Below are 18280 nucleotides of genomic sequence, written 5' to 3'. Positions count from 1 at the left end.
GCTCATACACTACAGTTCACCAAAAAAAGTGTAGTCTATACGAATACACTACGATTTTTCTATAAAACCGTAGTTATAGGGGTGTAGAGATTGCCTAAATTTGTAGTAGTGATTCAAAACCTCAGACCTTGAAAATTAACCCTCTACCTCTAACTAGGTCAACACACGCACACAAAATAAAGCTTTTTATAATAGGCATAGATTGTCCAAGTTGTGGCTTGTGCTTCCCTGAGAATTTACTTTTAAAAATTAACAAAATAATGCAGAGCTTTGTTATTGTTGGATGCGAACTCGATCAACTTTTAATGACGGCGTGGATACATCGAATAATTATGCACCTTCTTGCTGTTGAACTCAGTCCACCAATCACGCACCATTAGATTATTCCCGGAAAGAAAAGGGTTCTCATCGTGGATTTAAAAATATTTTAACATTAAAGTACATTTGGTTCAATTTAAATTTATTAATTCCATGCTTGTGGAATCAACTTTAAGTTGTAGCACGTTATGTTTTCTTTTTTATATTATAACAACACGTTTATTACTGTATACACATGAGTGGTGTATTACTTTCGCAGAAACTTACAAATGATGGTCATAAATAATTATAATTTATATATGACCAGGAGATGATAAAATATAAATATAAGTATTTGGAAAACTAAAATATACTGTACAATCATAACATGTACGTAGCTTGATAGTTACTTACCGTGATCCTTATTATAAATATATGTTTCGAAATTGGGATGTATATATGAATTATCATACTACTCTTGAGCATCGCGTTAATTAATTAAAATTCAAATGAGTTGTCTTCTGCACTTCATCTTCTTCCTCCTTCTTCTTCTTCTTCCACTAGCATCAAGCTACGGATCCGGTTGCCCTACCCAATGTGGAAAGGTAAAGATTCAATATCCATTTGGAGTTGGGTCGGGTTGCTCTATGGAGGCATCGTTTAACATCACTTGCAACACTTCCACGGCTCCTCCCAAACCATACCTCAACATTAGTGATGAGAAGATAGAAGTGGTTGAAATAAGAGTTGATAACCCGGCCTATATCCGGATCAAGTACCCCTACCTGCTCTGGGGAGTTTGCTATCATACACCTTCAGGCAACATGACGTGGACCGATGGCTCGGGGGGGATTTCATTGAGGGATACCCAATATACGTTGTCGGAATACAACTGGCTTATCGCTATCGGCTGCGATGATGCTCTGACGGCGTCCACATATAAAGGCCAAGGCAAACAAACTTTCCGCGACGGCTGCATAGGCATATGTTTCGATGACCACGGTTCATCTGGCTCCTGCCCCAAAAACGGTGACGGGAACTCTGGTGGAGATGGCTGTTGCCGCTCACCCATTCCCAAAGGTAATCATAAATTTTTGTTACTAATTTTAGTAATTGGATTCTTTTTTAGGACTACACGCACTAAACCTAAGCACTAACTTTGGTGTTGATCTCACCAGGTGCCTCGACCCTTAGCGCGGGTTTAACCGACTTAAGTAAAAGCTGGAAAAGTGTAAGGGTTTTCCCTTGCAGTTATGCATTTCTGATGGAGAAAGGAAGCCCAAACGGCTCCGGGTATTCCTATAACTACTCCATTCTTAAGCAAAAGTCGACTGATTTCATAAATAATGATGAGATGGTGGTGCGTTTGGACTGGAGGGCCGGCAACCACAACTGCTCCCACACACCAAGGAATTCTAGTTTTGCATGTAAAGCTAACACTGATTGTGTGGATTTTGGATCTGAGGTTGAGGGATACCTCTGCAAATGCTCCAAAGGATATGTCGGCAATCCATACGTTGCCTGTCAAGGTTGGTAGCTTCTCACTCTAATAATATATATATATCCACAACTTGACAAAAAAAATTACTTGGTTTTGTTTTTATTTTGAATAAACTTATTGTTTATAATTGGTAATCTTTTTTGGTTAATTGCAAAAATAAATCTCCAAATTAATTATACTCATCTTATAATTTTGACATCGATCACTTTCGAACCTTTGCAAATAAATACCATTTGTAACTGGGCTTCCAATTTTTTTGACGTATCATCAAAAAGATGACATGGGTGTTGGCTTGGACTAAGACGACATCATTTACTGTGTAATTATACATATAGTTTTATCTATAGATGAAAAAAATTTATAGTCCTAGCTCAATTTTAAGTTTTAATTGCATATGGAATGATGAGTTGTACTCCATCATCTTTCTTATCACTTTTAGACCATGTGGGCATTCATGTCATCTATTCGATTGTCTCGAAAAAATTAGAAAGCTCCAATTGCCAAAATTATAAAGATTTGTATTTATTTCTAAGAGTTTGAAAGGAATTATGAAGAGGAAAATTACAAAAAGATCGGCTGTCGTGAAATGGGATGAACACATAATTGATGAGCGTCGTTATTGTATTGTTTGTGGAGCAGATATTAATGAATGTGATGAAAATCCATGTGCTCCACATTCTCATTGCAAGAATCTTCCTGGCTCTTTTAACTGTACGTGTTCAAGAGGGTATAACGGTGATGGAATAAGAAACGGCACGGGCTGCACACTCTCGCCAACGTCCAACGTCATCAAAATTGCATTAATAGGTAAAATATACGCTGTAAGATTTTATGTTCCAAATATTCATGTAGTAGATGCACTATCATCTTGCACATATGATACACAAGAATAAAATTAAATTTTGAAAAATTTTATGCAACGATCATTAGTTTATAAATTTTTATGTTATAAGATGATCAGTAATTTTTTTCACACAGGTCTGGGCTCTGCATTGGGACTTGTAGTACTTGTTTTACTATGTTTGTGGTTGCATAAGGTGTTTGAGAAGAGAAAAAATAAAAAGCGCAAAGAAGATCTCTTCAAACAACTTCTTCTCTTGCAACATCAAACAAGTGAGGGAACATTTGGGAATACCAAACTTTTCACCGCAAAAGAGTTGGAGAAAGCCACCGATCACTTCAATGAAGGCCGCATTTGTGGACGAGGAGGCCAAGGCGTAGTGTACAAAGGTATGTTATCCGATGGCACAATTGTGGCAATCAAGAAATTGAAGGAGGTTGATGAAAATCAAGTGGAGCAGTTCATAAACGAGGTTGTGATATTATCACAAATCAATCATAAAAATGTGGTGAGATTATTAGGATGTTGTCTGGCCACTGAGGGTCCTCAGCTTGTATATGAGTTTTTACCAAATGGAATCCTCTTTGAGTTCATTCATGATCGAAAAATCGAATTTCCACTTACATGGAAAATGCGTTTGAAAATAGCTGCAGATGTAGCAGGGGCATTGGCTTACTTACACTTTGCGTCTTCTATACCCATCTATCATAGAGACATCAAGTCCACTAATATCCTCTTAGATGAAAAGTATGTAGTCAAAGTTTCAGATTTTGGAATTTCCAAACTTGTTCAAGTGGATCAGACCCATTTAACCACACTGGTTAAAGGGACATTTGGATATTTGGATCCAGAATATTACCAAACTAGTCAATATACAGAAAAAAGCGACGTCTATAGCTTTGGGGTAGTTCTTCTCGAACTTCTAACTGGACAACGACCAATTTCTTTGGAAAGAACGGAAGTGGGAAGAAATCTAGCTGCACATTTTCTAGCGTACATGGAAGCAGACAACCTTGATGCCATTTTAGATACTCAGGTTTCCGAGGAAGCTGCAAATGAGGATGTGATTGCAGTTGCAAGGCTTGCCAGGAGATGCTTGAACGTTAAGGGGAAATTTAGACCAACCATGAAGGAAGTGGCCACAGAATTGGAAAGTTTAATGATATCTCAAATACATTCAATTGTTGATGAGGAGCTTGAAGAAACAACTATCTCTGAAGCCAAGCACATGATGGTTTCAGACATTGAGTACACATGGACTATTAGTGATCATACTACATCATCGGATGCACAATCTCTTAATGTCTGAGATTATGTTGTTAATGTCTATTTTATGATTTTGTTTATATACTCCCTCCGTCCCGCCCAAGATGCTACATATTCCTTTTAGGGCCGTCCCAACGAAGATGCTACATTTCTATATTTGGCAAAAATAAGGAATTTTAAACACTTAATTAACACTAATTAAGTATTTCTTTATTACATTATCTCTCCTACTTTATCACTTTATTACATTCTCTTTCTTACTTTATCACTTTATTATTTTCTCTCTCCTACTTTATCACTTTATTATTACACATTTAAAACATTAATCTACAACTCCTTAAATCCCGTGCCGAAATGCAAATGTAGCGTCTTGGCCGGGACGGAGGGAGTATAATTTAAGATGGTGTTTTATTTTCTATTTTGTGTGATGATGACCATGTATATATAACATTTCTGTTAGCAATAACTAGTATATCAATACTAATAGAAAAAGTGTCTTGGGCACAAATTTTATAAATTGCCTATTTTATCTCTGTTACATAGTATTTTATTTTAAGGGTGATTGTGTAAATTATATATTATATATTTAGATGAATATATTAATTTATTAGATATTAAAATACTATAAAAATATAGTATTAGTTAATTACACTGCCCTTATCCAAAATTTTATTGATATATCTATATCTATTTTTAGAACCCTAAAAAAGATAAATATCATATTAAATCTAACTACTTAACTTTCGCTACATTAATTAAAGAACTATCTTCTTCGGTTTTATATTAACCATGAAAATAATATATATATTTTTTATATATTATATTGTAAAATTTATTGCAGTTGGGATAAAATGCTGTTCTTTTTCCTTTTATTATTTATTTTGTTCATTAGATTTTTTATAACATAAAGTTGAATAAACTATTGATAGCCTTTTGTAAAAGCAGAGACAAGCTGGGTAGATGTGATTTAAAGGCGTCATATAGTTCTCAAGAAAAGGACCCATGCATTATTTTATTTTTATGGAGTCCAGAAGTCCAGAAATCATAATTTCACCAAGCTTGCAAAGTCCTACGAGATGAGATCCAATGTCCCACAATCTTATGTGTGCCACTGTGTCCCATGTTTATATTTATTATTTTAAAAATATTTTTTATAAAAATAAAATTTATTATAATACTATGAATTATATTGAAGTTTTATTTCAAAAAATTAAATTTTTTAAAAAGTATATACCATGACTTTGAATTTATCAACATATTATTAGCTAATAAAAGTGAAATTAAATGATAAAAAATAATTTTATACCCTAAGTTGATGGAATAAACCTTAATTAATAATCACAAAATTAAACTAAAGCATATAAAGTTGAAATTGAAGAAAATATACATAAGAAATTAAATAAAATTGAAAGTGAGACACAAAGTGGGACATAAAATGTGGTACACTGAATCTCATTCCGTCTAACTATATCATCATATCAAAAATTTCATTGAAACCTAGTGTTGTCTTGGACTGATATCATTACGTAATTCGAATGGCAAATTGGTAATTTCCTCAAATAGTTTGAGTGGTGACGCACTTTATATATATATATATATATATATAGGAAGAGGTTCTAATAAAAATATCTGTTAAAATGAGAACTAGGAACCTAATCTTGACCTTTTAAATATTAGATCTAATGGTTAGGAATTAGTCAACAAAAGAAACTGTGCATCTATTATATTTTACTGTGCACTTAAAAAATATGCAATTTATGCAATTGAAACCAACAATGCAAAATACTCAAGCAAATCGAAATTGTGCATCTATGCAATCGAAATTGTGCATCTGTAGTTTAATCTCAGCCCTCTATTTTATTTAAATCAATGGCTTTAAATTGGTTCCTAGTTTTCATCTTAAGAGGGGTTTTTATATTAACCCTACCCTATATATATATATATATATATATATATAGGGTTGGGTCCTTGTAGTATCCAAGCTTATGGTAGTACCGTAGGACCAAATCTTGACCACACGATTTGGATAAGAGGTGCATTGAGATTGTGACACGTGGCAAGAAGCTTTTAAGGCAATTCAAGACAAAAATCTGGACAGGGGTAAAATTGGAAAAAAAATTCGTATATTAAAAATATATATATATTTTTTATATTATCAAAATATTCATATTTTAGATGCATAAAGGTTCAAACTAAGATGCATACAATTTCATATAAAAATGCATAAGATTTCACCCCACCCCACCCCACCCCACCCCACCCCCCACACCCTTGAACCCCACCCCACCCCTGAACCCCCCACCCACCCCGCCCCAATTTTTTTTAAAAATTTTTCAAAAACTGATTTTCTGACCACTGACCCATCCCCACCCCACCCATCCACCCCTCCCCCCCCCAATTTTTTTTTTTAATTTTTTCGAAAACTGATTTTCTGAGAAATTAGGGCAGGAGAGGGCGGCGGGATGGCGGAAATCGTGGGGGAAGAGGGAGACGGCGGGGCAACGAGTGTTGGACGACGCACCTCTGCAAGGACGATGAAGGAAGAGGGATTTGCAGGAGGGCGAGGCGGCGACAACTTTGGGGATCTAGGGCTTTAGGCAGCGGCGATAGTAGTGGAGCAGAAACGTGTGTGTGTGTGTCTGTGTCTGTGAGAAACAAGAGAAGAAGGAGCATAAACATGTAGAAATCGATGGTGGATTGTGGGCATCAGAGATCCAGGATTCGGTGAAACAGAAGGCGTGGTGGGCAAGGGGTGAAGATGGAGGGCAGGGAGAGGATGAAGGCTGCGAATCGCTGGGGAAGGGTGCGGAGAAGCCGAATCTGGAAGCGCTGCTGCGGGAGGGGTTCCTGGAGAGGTGGCGTTGCCGCCTACCGGTAGAGATGGCCGCTGCTTGGAGAGGTGGAGAAGATGAATTGGATTACTTTGTTTGATTAATTAATCAGACTTTATTTAATTAAAATCACCTTTTAATTTAATTTTTGGGCAAAACGACGTCGTTTTGCCCACGTGGCTTGCTAGCGTGTAAAAAAAGCCACGAGTAATGCCATGTCATTGCCGGTCAAACTCAAGAGCTGCTGGAATTTTCGCCGTGTGCAATTTGCGATTAAATTAAAAGGTGGTGTATTCTGGGATTATTTTTTAAGGTCATGCGCAATATACAAATGTAGTGAAAGTTCGTGTATTTTTTGGCTATTAACCCTTTTATAAAAGGCATAATTGAGGCTCATACACCTTTTCTATTGGACAAAATATTCACTGCTTTAGATCATGTCCACACATGCTTCTTTATGCTTTTCGAGAAACACTATTAATGATGGCTATACTTTTTGTACTCTAGATAAGAATTTGTATATTCTTTAATGCCATAATTTAATGAACATTACTAGTATGTTCATTTATTTTTATACGAACGTATCGACGAATATTAGTATGTTCATTTATTTTTATATGAACATATCGACGAACATTAGTACATTCATTTGTTATGAGTGACTGAAACATATACAAAAACGACTGATACATAATATTTAACTAATTTTTAGGGATTTAGTATATCTTGCCAAATATAAAATAATATTGAATGAATTTAATTATGGATGATATCAGTTACAGATATTATGTATTTACTTATTTGACCTTTACAGATTTAAATACAAAAAAAATCTATAATTTTTTGATCCGTTAGATTAAGCAAAATCGACGCACAAGATTTAATCTTTATTCTTTATCTAAGGGAGTGGTCTCTATTGAACTTTTCCCTATATATATATATATTCCTTTTTATACTCACATGTGTTTATTATTGAAGTTTACTATAATAATGGGCATGATTAAACACTAATATATAAATTATGGCATTAAAGAATATACAAATTCTTATCTAGAGTACAAAAAGTATAGCCATCATTAATAGTTTTTCTCGAAAAGCATAAAGAAGCATGTGTGGACATGATCTAAAGTAGTGAATATTTTGTCCAATAGAAAAGGTGTATGAGCCTCAATTATTTGGCCTTTTATAAAAAGCATGCGTGGACTTCATTTAGTGGGTCAACGAACCCAATATTCTCATGCGAGATTGATAAATTAATATAAACTCTAGTTGAAGAGTAATTAAGTTTAATTAATTTAAATTAGTCAATTAAAAATTAAGTCGACCTTACGGTCAGATCAATCTCACGGAGTTTTTTCTATTTAATTAATTAATAAATTGTTTACATTTGAGTATGTCAATTAAGCCCGAGATAAATGAGTAGATCATATAAATATGAGGATACTAGTCGAAAATTAGTAACTCCAAAAAAATCCACATACGTGATCATAACCATTAACCGGCAAGAATCGATATAATTATTGGGAATTTCTCCATCGATCGATCCCCAGACTCATTCCTAACAGTAGGAGAAATAAGATCAACATTTCTTTTTCTTGCTGATAATTTGCTAAATAAAGTTTAAATTAAATAGATTTATTGAATTAAATAAACTACAAAAACAGAAAATATATTCCCTCCAAGTTGGTAATTTCGTCGAACAATTGGTGCACCTAATATCAACCTTTTCCTTCTGAACCTTGTACAATATATGTGTTGCCTTGGCTCACGTTAAACCTCCATCATTTCCGCCTAGCCTTTGTACATATCGACAACATTTCAATTTATTAAAGGGGTAAATATCATAAAAACCCCTGAACTATACCCGCTTTATCAAAAATACCCTGAAATTTTTGAAATGTTCTCTAAACCCTCAAACTATCAGTTTTTTATCAAATATATCCCACATTTATTTTCCGGTCACCAAAAACGTGATGTGGCTCGCCGGATGCCACAATGTAATTTATATTCTATTTTTTTTAAATGCAATGGCAAAAACGACGTCATTTCGTACCATATCATTTAAAAACAATCCACTCTGAAATTAAAAATTCACTCCTATCGTGTTTGAAATTCACGCTAATAACCTAGAATTAGGGATAAACACTGTAGAATATGGTACGAAACGAAGTCGTTTTTTCCATATCATTTTTAAAAAATAGAATATAAATTACATTGGGGCATCCGGCGAGCCACATCACGTTTTTGGTAACCGAAAAATAAATGCGGGATATATTTGATAAAAACCTGATAGTTTGAGGGTTTAGAGAACATTTCGAAAGTTTCAGGGTATTTTTGATAAAGTGGGTATAGTTCAGGGGTTTTCATGATATTTACCCTTTATTAAAATATACATATAGTGCACGGACAAATATATATATAAAACATTGAAAAATCATATATATATATATATATATATATATATATATATATATATATGGAGAGGTTCAAATAAGAACCACTAATAAAATAAGAACGGATAACCATTTTAAGCCATTCGATCATCAAGATCTACGGTGGATGCATCATCTTGATGGATGGATGCAGGTGCTGGGTTCGAATCCTGAAGGGAGCAAAAAAATTATTTTTTTCGGATGCATTAAATTTAATAGCGGATGCATTAATTTGTATAGCAGATGCAGTAATTTTATTGGTTCTTATGTTCTCACGATAATTGTGGTTCTCACTATAACCGCACCCTATATATATATATATATATATATATATATATAGGGAGAGGTTCAAGAAAGAACCATAAATAAAAGAAGACCGGAGAACCATTTTCAACATTCGATCATCAAAATCTACGGTGGATGCATCATCTTGTTGGATGAATGCAGGTCCTGGGTTCGAATCCTGAAGGGAGCATTTTTTTAAAAAAAAAATTAGTGCATTAATGTTAACAGCGAATGCATTAATTTTTATAGTTGATGCATTAGATTTGATGGTTCTCCCGTTCTCACAAATAATGTAGTTCTCTCTAGAACCACACCCATATATATATATATATATATATATATATATATATATATATATATATATATATATAGGGGGCCGCTCCAATGAGACCCCCTAATTTTAGTGAGATCTAGGGCACGATCTGGTGCGTTTATTTTATCAATCCTATGGCTGATATTGTATCTGGAGGGTGATTTTTTTTCGCAGGGTTCGAATCCTGGAGGGAGCATAATATTTTAAATTTTGTTATTCATCAGTATATACTGCATTGTTCATCAGTATATACGGCCCTGTTCATCAGTATATATGTCTTATTCATTACGAATTTTTTAAATTTTATTTTTCATCAGTATATACATCTTGTTCATTATATATACGTTTTGTTCATTAGTATTATATGTCTTATTCATTGTCCTAGTGTTTCACGAAAATTATGGGGTCTCACTGGAGCGCGCCCCTATATATATATGCAAATGCAACTCAACTGGTTTGATCAATTGGATTCTGATACTATATGTTTTGTTCTCTCAAATGTATAATTTTACACATGTATAGGCTCTGGATTGGGATGTCTACTACTCCTCTTAATGAATGTAAAGAGAAAGAAAAAATCCTCAAATAGAAATTCTTCAAAAAAATGGTGGTCTTGTTGAAAGTTAATGTTGAGTTCATTTATCTTATTGTTGCCTAGTTTCTCTAAATCTTTAGTTTGGTCTTTATGTTGTAGTCTATAATATTCTGTAGGCCCTTTTAAAATTCCTTTCGTATGTCTACAATTTTTTTTGCCTCCAACTGCTATTATCTTTTGTTTATTTTCATTCTTTAAAGCTCATCCTTGACGCCTTCATTCCGGTTTTGATCTTGGGTAGTGAATAAACTTCACTACATATTATTTCACATTCTCTTGAAACTACAAACAAATGAAAGCACACTTGGAAAAACAATAGTGTTCCCTGCAAAAGAGTTGGAGGTAGCTACAGATCACTTCAATGAAAGCCGAGTTCTTGGACAGGAGGGCACGGCATAGTCTACAAAGCAATTTTATCTGATGCTATGATTGTGGCAATGAAAAAATCAAAGTTGGTTGAAGAGAAGCACTTGGAACAGTTCGCAAATGAGGTGGTGATATTGTCACAAATCAATCATAGGGATGTTGTTTGGAGACTGAAGTTCCTCTTGTTTACCAGTTCATGCCCAATGATACTCCTTTTTTTTTATCTCATACATGATCCCATGCGATTGAAAATTGCAGCAGACTGCAAGTCAGTTGGTAGGCTTGAACAAAGATGTTTGAATTTGAAAGAGAAAATGAGACTATCTACGAAAGAAGTGGGCACCCAATTGGAGAGTTTTGGATATCTCAAATGTCTTCATTTCTAAAGATGATTTCGAGGAGGTGAGAGTTTTTGAAGAAAGCGAATGCACATGGTCAGCATCACAACAGAGAAAAAAAAGGGCACAATATATTGTGTGTGTTGGCTAGCTAGTGTAGAAAATTAATGCTCAAAATCTGAGGTCCTCGATTTGAGTCCTCCGTCGCGCGGTCTTTAAAATTTCTTATTTATTTATATAATTTATCCAAAAAAGAAAAAACAAAGTGCACAATATATATAGTTTGCTCTCTATTATTTGAGCTAATTGTTAAAACAAGACCATAACTTTCAGTGTTTTTCAAAAAGAGAACTATATGTTACGAAATTTGAAAATAAAATAATATGTTATGGAATTTGAAAATAAGAACTATAGCTTCCATTTTTTATATTTACACTCCTACTTAACACATCAAAATGAGGACTATAGCTTCCATCACGGTCCGAAATAGGATTAATTGCATATAAATTACTGAACTTTCAGCAAATTCTCATTTTGCATATGATATGAAACTTTAAAATCTTTATTAAAATTACTCAACTATTAATTTGTTCTCATTTTGCATATTTATCTATTTTTCATCGTAATGACATGGTAAAATATGCTCGTTTGGCATAAATATACTTGCGTAGAATAAATATGATCGTGTGAAAAAATAAAACTAACATCGTATTGTATAATTGAATGGAAACAACGTCGTTTCAGGCCCAAAGTTTGGCCGGAAAATAGGCAAATAAGCAAAATGAGAAAAAATTAATAGTTAAGTAATTTTAATAAAGATTTTAAAGTTCATGTACAAAATGAGAATTTGTTGAAAGTTCAATAATTTATATGCAATTAACCCTTTTTTAAAAACATTGAAAGTTACTTTCAACGTTAGCGATAGGCTAGCTAGATAAATTTAGTGTTGGTAATAAGAGCTGCTTATTTGGATATTGGGCATTGGTTATTGATGTGTGCGATTTAGTTGTCTAGATTTGTGTTTATCATCGTGTATTTTATTTGATTTTGCTCAACTTCGTTGGTGTTTTGGCGCAGAAATTGCATGGATCGTGGTTGGAGGCTCGTGATGAAGAAAGCTGGTGAAAGGGGTGAATTTGATGAAGTGATCGTGTGCTTTTGAAGTGGAATTAGAGATTGGGGCACCCAAGAGAAACTTATTATGACATCATCACACAAGGAATCATGAAGGTGAATTGATTAAATAAACTCTACTAAATGACTACCTCGTAATATAGCTAAATTATTTTTAATGATAATTCGATTAACCGTTTAATCGACCCGTTTAACCGATAACAGAATACCGTTCAAGTATAGATATATGTATATATGTAATTAATTTGTTTATACAATTTTAATATTTAAATTATTTAACCAACTTAATTTAGTGTCAACCAATAAAATTTGAATTTTAATTATAATAATATATGTAAATATAAAACTAGCACACATCTTATAGTAATAATTATGCATTTGAAAATATAATATTAAATTTTCTCACTCAATTCATAATGTTAGAATTTACAATTTGATTTTATCTATATAGTAACATAATGATAGCAAATTTAATTTTCCAACTATAGTACTACAATTGTAAACTCAATTTTTTTTTGGTTGGCAGAATCAATTATTATTTCGGTTCGAGATTTCAATTGAAGGTTGAGATTTGCTTGAATTAAATTACCCATTTAATACATAATATATATTTCAAATGTTATCATCCTTACTCTTCTATTATAGGATAATTATTGTTAAGTTGTATTTGTTATTATTTTATCAAAATACAAATTTTAAAATTAAACTATATATCATTACCTATAAATAATTCGTTAGAGTATATTAACACTCACAAACACACATGTATATACATATATATATATATATATATATATTATAGTGTACATTTTTATATAATTTTGTATAAATTATTTTAATATAATGTCAACTTTAATTTTGGCAGGTCAATTTTAATAGCGAAATCACTAATAGTTTTTGGATTTACAGTTCATTACTGCCTCGAGAAAATATGTTGTGAAATACAAATATATTAAAAGTTTCAAAAACTCCTTCTATATTAATATAAAATTTGAAAAAAAAAATATTTAGATATTTTGGTGAAAGTTTTAATAATAATAATAATAATAATGATATAAAAAAATATTTTTGCCAAGATTTTGGGTCATTCATATGATACCTCTCCAATTATAAAAATAATTGAGAGCCAAGCCCAAAAATAATTGAATTTAGCGTGTTTGAAATTTTTGAGAGCCAATCCCAAAAATAATTGAATTTGTTTTACCGCCATCACTCAATAACAAGTTCTGATATATATTACACACGTTCTCGCTAAACCCTTATTTCTTCTCCATCATTCCTTATTTTTTTTCCAGCCGCTTACGCTCTCTTTCTCTCTCAGATTTAGTCTTCACCGCTTCCACCTAGCGCCACTTTCCTCCACCGCCTCGCCTCCACCCTCCAGCCACCGCTCGTACATTAAGCGGTGGCGCCCCCCTCTCCCTAGCCTTCTCTCTCTACTGGAAGCCCTAGGTCCCCAATTTACAGCCTACTCCTCGTCGATTGCCGACGACCGCATCGATGGAAGGCTGCCGCCATCAAGCTCAGCCCAAGCCCAAGCCGCTCAATTCTCCCACTCCGATTGACTCACACAACTCAGTGATTTAGGAAACTCGCAACCAGCCCCCGCCGTCCATCTCCTCTACTTTAGCGCCGCTCCTAAACCCTACCTATATGCAAGCAACGCAAATCCCAACCCGTTCTCCACCGTCGTGACTGCCGCCGTTGTGGACTGCCCCCACCGCCACTTCTGGAGCTTTCTAGCATGGCAGATTGGAGTGTGAATTGAGTATATATTGGGGGTTAGTCGGTGCTAAATATTAATATCTATATTCCATCCCCTAGTCCTTTGGGTCTTATATTAATAAGAGAATGCTCTATCAAGTTATCTATTTTCCTGATTCATATATGTGTATTTGGAAATGCTTGTCAATTTTTCTTGTTCTTATGTCTGTATCTCTGCTTCAAAATTTCATAATAAATATCACACACTATATTATTTTTAGTGGGGAAGAACGTTGCACACACACCTGAGCACATATTGACAAATTCCTCGTTAAAATGTATCTGATTGATATGTATCTTTGTTTATTTATTTGTCATATTCAAGTCCAGTAATATAATCCTAGCAGTCGGATGGCAGATGAATCTGTTTTTAATTTATAACTTACAAATTCGGAATGCTCTAACTTTGTTTGTATTCTTCAGAGATGCAGCTCTCGCATGCCATTAGGTAAGTACTACAACCTGATACCAATGTTTCTTACTTTATTGTTTATAATTGTCTATGGCATTGTTGTGTAACAGTTGGTATTCGTATTCAGAGCAGAAGAGTACTTGCCAAATACTTTGAGGTAAACATTGTGCATTGATACTTTGTTACTTAGGTGCGTTTACTGATGTAAGTTGGGTCTGATATCTTTAGTTTCTTCTTGCATCTGATTTTTTTTTCTTTTTTTCTCCGGAAAAAGGCATGTTCACGCTTGTATTGCAATTTTTTGTAGAAAAACTAATTATCATATAAACGTGATCAAGTGTTGCACACTATAACCCGGTAGTAAATTGAGCTTAACTGTAGCTCCATGTGTAAGATGATTCAGCCAGGTTTTAACTAAACTCTTTTAGTGTACTTAATTCACATGATGTGAGATCTCATGTTATGTATGGTTGCCTGTTGCTCTTCTTTTGGCCTTATGTTATATTTTTTTTACAGCTCATCTTTTGTTGTGGTCTTTTAAGACAATGGTATAAACTAGTATAAAACATTGAAGAACTGACTGTCCTATGTCAAAAGATGTGGCTTTTGTCAAGGTTCTCGTCGAGGAAAAGTTGAGCCGACTTTGTGCATGTGGAGATGGATTAAAGCCATGTGGAGATGGATTAAAGCCACTATCCAAAAGAGGAGAGAGGATTAATCTTGATTTGCAAAAGGAGAATGAAGAGCTGAACAAAAAGAATGAAGAGTTGGCCTCTCCGATTGAGAGAGAGGATTAATCTTGATTTGCAAAAAGGAGAATGCAGAGCTGAACAAAAAGAATGAAGAGTTGGCCTCTCGGATTGAGTCTTTAGAAGCTCAAATTAGCAACCACCAAGTGAATCTAGCATGATCACGTCTTTACTTGTATTTGCAATTTGTATTTGATGTTTTAGAAATAAGCGTGATCACGCTTTTTTCAACGTCTTATGAAACAATACTGTCAAACTAGCATGATCACGTCTTTACTTAAAGAAGCTTCCGCATCAATTTTGTAATTCGATCTAGTATTTTTAGAAATAAATGTGATCATGTCATTTCTTAAACTTCTATATCAATTTTACAATTCCATTTTTTAGAAATAAATGTGATCACGCCCTTTTTTTAAAGAAGTTTTTAATATTAAAATAATTTCTATAATTATATATGTATAGTGACAATTATAATATGTGACTAAATGATTACGTTTTAATGACGATAAAAGCATGCGACTATATGCTGGTTTATGTAGTGACGGTAAAAATTATGTCACTAAATGAAAAAATTGTAGTGACAACAAATACATTGTGACTATTGACTGGAAAATTTTGTGACGTTTGTATCATGTCACTAAATTACATAATTATAGTGACGACAATATCATGTCACTGAAAACAGAAACTATTGTGACAAGCTTGAAACGTGGCTACAAATTTCAAAATATAGTGACAAAAGTAAAATCGTCACAATTTAATCATATTCAGTGGCAACATCATCTGTGACAATAAATAGATTTGCAGTGACAATATTTTGTCGTCGTCACTGTAGCTTTTAGCGACGGTTGATATAGCCACGACTTACCGACGACCACAAAAGTTGTCACTAGGATGCTTTAGTGACGATTTTGACACATATAGTGACAAAAATTGTCGCCACTAAAACCCTTTTTTTTTGTAGTGTCGTGTGCTTTTGAAGTGGAATTAGAGATTGGGCTTGGAGTTAATTATTCTATATTTAATTTAGCCTAAAATTCTTGTGCTTAATTAATTTTAGGAGATGGCCGCTACTTAGGGATTTAATCGCTTGAAATTGTTTCCCTCATAACCGCCTATATATATATATATATATATATATATATATATATATGAAACAATGTAGTCAAATGGTCATAATGAAGAAGATTGAAAATCAATTTTTGTCCTCTAATCTTAAAGCATCCAAATATGGCCATTAATTAGGTGGTATGCCTAATTTGCCTTTTTTACTCGGCCGATGGGGTGATTGCGCGACCGCTGGATGATTGCGCGATCGTTGGAAGCTTATGGGTGAGTTGCGCGCTCGCGGAGAAAAGCCAGCGCCCGCTGCGCGTATGGCACTTATGGCACTAATAGTGTCATAAGTGCCAAGATGATCATTTTATTACTTGGTTTTATTTTGGATTTCCGTTGGCACTTATGGCACTAATAGTGTCACATAAGTGCCAAAAGGATCATTTTAAACACTTCCCCGTGGGGTTTAGATGTTCCATTTAGGATTTAGATGTTCGATTTAGGGTTTAGATTATCCATTTGGGGTTTAGATGATCCATTTATGATTTCTTGATTCTATTGTTGTTGTTTCTGTATTTGTGTTACACGTATGTCACTTATGGCACTAATAGTGCTATAAGTGCCAAAAGGACCATTTTACTTGGTTTTTTTTTTCCATTGGCACTTTTGACACTAATAATGTCATAAGTGCCAACGAAAATCTTGGCACTTATGACACTATTAGTGCCATAAGTGCCTAACCCGACCCGGCACGCGACCCGCGTGCCTGATCCTACCCGGTCCGCCTCATTAAGGGTAAAAATGTGTAAATCAATAAAAATGACCAAATTTTATGTTTTTTCAATGTGTGACCATAAATTGTGTTTTATGCTTCATTTTAGCTGATTCAAAATTGTACTCTATATATATTAGGATAGATAATTAGGTTTTATCTTGGTTTTGACTTTGGCACTACACGTTTATTTCCTAGAATTGGAGTTAATTAGTTTTCCTTACTTTTGTTCTAACTTCTAAGTGAGCAGCTACTTTGGAGGCATAGACTATTTTCTCTTAAGTTTTAATTGCGGTGATTTCTTTCAATTTTAATTTCAGTTTATTATTTAGTTTAATGTTCATCTTTATTTATTTGATTGTTGCTAGTTTAATTATGAGTAGCTAAATTCTTAATTCGGCGAGAATAATGAAATACTGATTTAATATTTGTGAGACCTAATTGTTCATACAATTGATTCCTATTGATTTCGATTTATTCCTTGTGTTTAAAGACAATTATGATTTAATTCAAGCCTGGTTAACTTAGATTTAATTGGATTAAAGTCAATTGGTTCCCTCAATCCCTAATTGTTGGAATAATGTTGATTAGTGATAAAGCTACCATGTTCGTAGTATGGATAAATTGGTAGACGAATTATTATTTGCGTTCTTGGGTAATTTGTCTAAATCGGGTTCCTTTATCTTAATGTTATTAGGCCATGTTTGATAGCAAGAGTTGGATAATGCTGGGCTGTTTTAAACTTGAAGGCCCATTATAAATAATCCATAGTTTATATTTAAGTTGGTGTTTGATAACTTTTTCATTATGGTAGATTAAATTTTTAAACCTGTTTGGTTGGTTTTTTAAGTCGGCAGTTTATTAATTGAAATTACAAGCATATCCCCATTCATAATTAAAAATGCCAAAGCGTACCCCTCATTACAATTTTTCATCAGAATCCTAATTGGAAATTTCGGAAAACATATCAGAGCACCAGCACCAAAATTTGTAAAATTACCAAATATCATGCTTTATTCATACAATCTGTTCCAGCACCAACAATAAACAATCCCACATGTAAAACAAATCACCAATTCAATTAAAAGCAATTAAACCACCAAGAATGAAGCAAGTAATTTCAGATAAACCACCAAAAGCAAGATAAACCCAGCTGAGCAATGGTAGCCAAGAAATAGAGTACAATCCCAAAAAGATTTGAACTCAGAAACCCTAATTTTCGTTAGTCAAATTCAGATTCAGTAGAAGATAGAGAAAATCAGATAGGAACATTCAAGCGTTCCCAAGATGTAGAATCGAATTTCGACTTTCAGAAAAGACATGGCGAT

At 33.7% G+C, this 18280-nt stretch overlaps 1 protein-coding gene across 1 annotated transcript; it reads left to right on the top strand.

The window, feature by feature from the left end:
- The first annotated feature begins 672 nt into the window (after window positions 1-672).
- On the top strand, window positions 673-3997 carry LOC131013201 (wall-associated receptor kinase-like 1). The gene is made up of 4 exons (XM_057941267.1): window positions 673-1377; window positions 1476-1826; window positions 2438-2605; window positions 2777-3997. Exons 1-4 carry the CDS (start codon window positions 807-809, stop codon window positions 3946-3948), a joined length of 2262 nt encoding a protein of 753 aa, XP_057797250.1. The 5' UTR covers window positions 673-806; the 3' UTR covers window positions 3949-3997.
- The last annotated feature ends 14283 nt before the right edge of the window (window positions 3998-18280 follow it).

The sequence above is a fragment of the Salvia miltiorrhiza genome, chromosome 2 (genome assembly GCF_028751815.1).
Source record: "Salvia miltiorrhiza cultivar Shanhuang (shh) chromosome 2, IMPLAD_Smil_shh, whole genome shotgun sequence".
Classification (NCBI taxonomy): domain Eukaryota; kingdom Viridiplantae; phylum Streptophyta; class Magnoliopsida; order Lamiales; family Lamiaceae; genus Salvia; species Salvia miltiorrhiza.
Note: the sequence above shows the minus strand (reverse complement) of the source record. Positions and strands in the feature narration are given on the sequence as shown.

What these genes read in the sequence shown, in the direction of transcription:
- LOC131013201 (XM_057941267.1), top strand. Translation starts at nt 807, where the DNA reads ATGAGTTGTCTTCTGCACTTCATCTTCTTCCTCCTTCTTCTTCTTCTT. An exon ending in CCGCTCACCCATTCCCAAAG is followed by an intron (nt 1,378 to 1,475) that starts GTAATCATAAAT and finishes TGATCTCACCAG; the next exon opens with GTGCCTCGACCCTTAGCGCG. An exon ending in TCCATACGTTGCCTGTCAAG is followed by an intron (nt 1,827 to 2,437) that starts GTTGGTAGCTTC and finishes TTTGTGGAGCAG; the next exon opens with ATATTAATGAATGTGATGAA.